This window comes from Oryzias melastigma, linkage group LG4 (assembly GCF_002922805.2).
Source record: "Oryzias melastigma strain HK-1 linkage group LG4, ASM292280v2, whole genome shotgun sequence".
Classification (NCBI taxonomy): Eukaryota; Metazoa; Chordata; class Actinopteri; order Beloniformes; family Adrianichthyidae; genus Oryzias; species Oryzias melastigma.
Genome location: NC_050515.1, coordinates 4,313,266 through 4,317,737, shown reverse-complemented (window position 1 = coordinate 4,317,737; position 4,472 = coordinate 4,313,266). Strand labels below are relative to the sequence as shown.

The following is a 4,472-nucleotide window of genomic DNA, read 5'->3' as shown; positions in this document are numbered from 1 at the left end:
CCCCCCCCCCCCCCCCATCTATAGCTCTCTGTAATTGTGTCTCAGTTCAGACTCTGCTCCTGTTTAACTCAGGTTGTGTACAGCAGGAATCTTTCAATGGGAAATTACAAATCCAGACCGTCGCAGACGTGTACAGGTAATAATCTGATTTAACACCGGAGCTCCAGTGTTTCTGTTCTTTGATTTATTGTAAGTTTTCAACCATTAACGCGAACATTACAGAAGATTGTGAAGGAGAAAAGCGGCAGAACCGATCGTGTTAATGGTTGAAAACTTACAGTTTGTTAAAGATTTCATGTTGAAACTAAAAGTTTTCCCAAATGTAACCGTTCCTGCGAAGACGAATGGAAAAAGAAAGTGGTGGAGTTCTACTCCGTCATCGAGGAGAAGCTGGAAGACGACTTCCAGCTCCCAGAGAGCCAGCTGCCCGACCTGGAGCTCGCCTTCAGGTGACGGACGCTCCTCCCAGGAGTGGAGCGTCCGTCACATTTGGCTTCATCTCTTTTTTTTGTACTTTTGTGCCGTTCTGCCGCTCAGCTCGGATGAGGCTTTTCAGAAGGTGAACGTGAGCTACCGGACGGAGAAGGGGCTGTCGCTGCTGCATCTCTGCTGCGTGTGTGGAGGTATGCACGCGGCTATTAATAAAGCGAAGGCGGGGTCGCTGTGGCGCGGACTGACGCTGTTGTCAGTGATGACCTTTAGTGTCGGCAGCATGGAGGTCAAATAAACTGAAGACACTCTGAAGATAAATGTCTTCTTGCCGTATCTTTTTGAGGACATATATTTGTGTGAATGCATTCAATGCATTCACACTATGGAGATTCTTCATTTAACTTTTCTTCCGTACGTTTTTTGACACGTAAAAACTCAAGCACACTTTATACGATTTATGCAATCTAGGTATCAAAACGTCCGGCTTGTTCAGGACATTGCTGCTTGTATTTTTGGTTTTCGCAAATTTTACAGTTTTCGCGATATTATGCAATTTATGCGAATTTTCAGCCCATGTTAAGTCAACGGGAAAATTTAAAACTTTTTACTGCACCTTAAAACTTTTACAATATTGGTATCAAAACGTTCAGCACGTTCAGGACATTAATGCACGAACTTTTGGTATTCGTACATTTTACGTTTTTTACACAATTTATGCTAATTAATGCAATTTAAGCACTTTACACACTTTACACACTTTATACACTTAACTCACGTTATACAATTTAAGCAATTACTGCAAATGTAAACAATTTGCGCGATTTACAACAACCGCATTAATGCGATAATGCATTCACACTAGCATTATCGCAGGTAATGCGACTTTTCTAGTTTACCTGAGGGTCTGTGAGGGCGGAGTCTGGCTGAGGCTGGGTCGTATGGGGTTCCATTTGTGCCAAAAATATGGTTTTGTTTCCACCGTCTATGTCTACTGAACAAGTTTATTGAACATTTGTTTATGTCTATGTACTGTTAAGCCTCCAACCTGAGGCTCCAAACCCACAGGTTGCAGATCTCTGATGCAGACGTTCAAAACTGATCAGCAAAACATAAAGTTTGAAAAAGTCAACTATATCAACAAGTATTTGCAAAGTGCAGCACCTCCATCTTTGTCTTTTTGCTTTGACCCGCCCCATAACTGCTGGCCAATGACTAAAGACAGCTTTAGTCATGTGGTTTAGTTTACAAACTGTGGTCTGGAACTAATGTCTCCGTAGATCCTGGTCTGAATACAGACCAAACTCCAGGTTTAGGACTCGATCCGGAACAAATCATTCTTCCAGTCAGAATACACATAAGAATAAAATGTCATTTCTGAGTATTTCTTTATTTAAACAGTTGTGAATGAGGAGCAGACAACAGAAACGCTGTTTGAAAATGATTGTATTTGTGATGTACAAAATCCACTGGGCGGGGCCACAAGCTCCGTGCTCCGCCCCATTTTGATGCATCCACACAGAAATTGAATTTTAATCCTAATTTTCTTTATAAATGTCCCCCATTGTCAAAAGAAATGCTGCAAGAAGACTTTAAAAACACCAAGCAACTATTTTTTATTGTCCCACTGCAATAAAAATGATGTTATTGGTGTTTATAACATCTTCTTGAGGCAGTTTTTTTTAGAATCCAGAATCCATGTCAAACTTAAATTTAAACCTGACAATCTGGATTGCGTAAACAGGAAGTCACAGGAAGGCATCCAAATTGGATCAAACGCCCCCCCCCCCATCACCAGTTTGTCATTTATTGTACTTGTCTGTGTTAAAAATCATTCTTTCACCTGCATTGAACAGTTTAGAGGTAAAAATAAAATATATAAGTAAAAACTAATATTTAATGTGGACTATTCCTGAGCGGGATTCGAACCCATGACCTTCTGAATGTGAGTCCGCAGCCATAACATTTTAACCGGACAATCTGCAATGTGAAAACAGGAAGTCATGGTTGATAGTTTAAGGTGATCACCACAACACCACTTTGAGAAGGGGAGGGGGGCATTGCAGCAGAAGCTGAAAGTTCCAGGGATTCTAGTATTAAAACATCATTAAAAGACGAGCGGGAACGTTTGACAACAGAAGGTGATGGGGCGGGACCATAGACTTTAATAAATAACGGGACTTTACAGCTGTTAGAATTTCTAACCTGTTTTCTTCTTCTTGCATGTTTACCTGGTTTTCTTGTCTTGGTTGATCCGGATGCTGTAATGAAGGCAGCAAAGCCCACCTGCGCACCTTGATGCTCAAAGGTTTGCGTCCCTCCAGACTGAGCAGGAACGGCTTCACCGCTCTCCACCTGGCTGCGTTCAAGGTCACTGACTCCGTTTTCCTGTGCGGCTGAGAGTCTTTTTAGAGTTTTACCACATGGTGGCGTGCACGCGCAGGCTTGCTGTGTCCGTGTCGGTTGTAAAAGTGCAGTCCTCGCCACAGGACAACGCTCAGCTGGTGACGGCCCTCCTGCACGGCGGAGCAGACGTGCAGCAGGTGGGCTACGGCGCCCTCACAGCCCTGCATGTCGCCACGCTGGCGGGACATCATGAGGTGAGACGCCGCCGCCGCCAGCAGATGAGGAGAACTTCCTGTTTGCTGATGTTCTGTGGTTTGCATCATCAGACAGCAGACATCCTCCTGCAGCATGGAGCTGAGGTCAACGTTCAGGATGCCGTGTTTTTCACGCCGCTGCACATCGCCGCCTATAAAGGTCACGAGCAGGTACGCCTCATTTCCCATGTAAACCATCAGAAGCAGCACGCTCTGCAGTGAACGCTCGTGCTGCTTCCTGCTATGAGGTACGATAATGTTCAGAAAGAAACGTAATTATAAAGATTAATTTGACCGCTGAACATGCTAGTGCTGATAGCTGAAGATGCTGAAATTGATTGACAACGCTCAAGCTGATAGCTGAAATCTCTGCAGCTGAAATCTCTGAGGCTGAAATCACTGAGCCTGAAAGCTGAAATCACTGAAGCTGAAATCCCTGAAGCTGAAATCACTGAAGCTGAAAGCTGAAATCACTGAAGCTGAAATCACTGAAGCTGAAAGCTGAAATCCCTGAAGCTGAAATCACTGAAGCTGAAATCACTGAAGCTGAAAGCTGAAATCAGTGAAGCTGAAATCACTGAAGCTGAAATCACTGAAGCTGAAAGCTGAAATCCCTGAAGCTGAAATCACTGAAGCTGAAAGCACTGAAACTATCCATCCATCCATCCATTTTCTTAACCGCTTCATCCCTTTCGGGGTCACGGGGGTGCTGGAGCCTATCCCGGCTACTGAAGGGCGAAGGCGGGGTACACCCTGGACAGGTCTCCAGTCTGTCACAGGGCCTCAATCACACACACATTCACTCTCACATTCACACCTAAGGGCAATTCAGAGTCACCAATTAACCCATGAAGCATGTTTTTGGACGGTGGGAGGAAGCCGGAGTCCCCAGTGAAAACCCACGCATGCACGGGGAGAACAAGCAAACTCCACACAGAAAGGTCCCAGCCGGGAGTCGAACCGGGGCCTTCTCGCTGTGAGGCGAGAGCGCTAACCACTGCGCCACCCTGCAGCCCTCAGCACTGAAACTAATAGTGGAAAATGCTGAAGCTGATAGCCAGCTAAAATCTTAGCTAAATGCGCAATTAGCCTAAAAAGCTAAAAAAAAATTTAAAAAAATTAAAAAACTTAGGGTAGCGAAAACAGCTAGCATGTTGCTAAAAAAATAGCTGAACTCCAACATGTCCTAAAAAACTGATAAAAAAATTAAATTAGCCAAAACCGCTAGCATGTAAATATTAGCTCAACTCCAAAACAGCCTAAAAAATCTTAGTAAATGCCAAAATCGTCCAAAAAGTAAACACCAATTTTTAAACTTTTAAATCTGGACAGGTCTCGGAGTTACCTGTCCCGGGAATAACACTGGTGTCAAGCCAGCACGCTCTCGCTAAACTGCTGTCAAGTGAGCCCTCTCTGGAATACGGCGTGCGACTTTAATACAAT

The 4,472-nt window shown here is 44.2% G+C and overlaps 1 protein-coding gene across 2 annotated transcripts in view; it reads left to right on the top strand.

The window, feature by feature from the left end:
* Nucleotides 1–73: 73 nt before the first annotated feature.
* tnni3k (TNNI3 interacting kinase) overlaps nucleotides 74–4,472 on the top strand; it is a 24,264-nt gene continuing 19,865 nt past the window's right edge. The window contains exons 1-6 of one of the 2 annotated variants that reach the window (XM_024258784.2): nucleotides 74–136; nucleotides 341–449; nucleotides 538–623; nucleotides 2,702–2,799; nucleotides 2,919–3,029; nucleotides 3,102–3,200. In XM_024258784.2, the coding sequence (XP_024114552.1) occupies nucleotides 97–136; nucleotides 341–449; nucleotides 538–623; nucleotides 2,702–2,799; nucleotides 2,919–3,029; nucleotides 3,102–3,200 (543 nt within the window). In that variant the 5' untranslated portion in view covers nucleotides 74–96. Of the gene's footprint in view, nucleotides 137–340; nucleotides 450–537; nucleotides 624–2,701; nucleotides 2,800–2,918; nucleotides 3,201–4,472 lie in introns of both variants that reach the window. The other variant, XM_024258783.2, reaches the window with a different exon arrangement.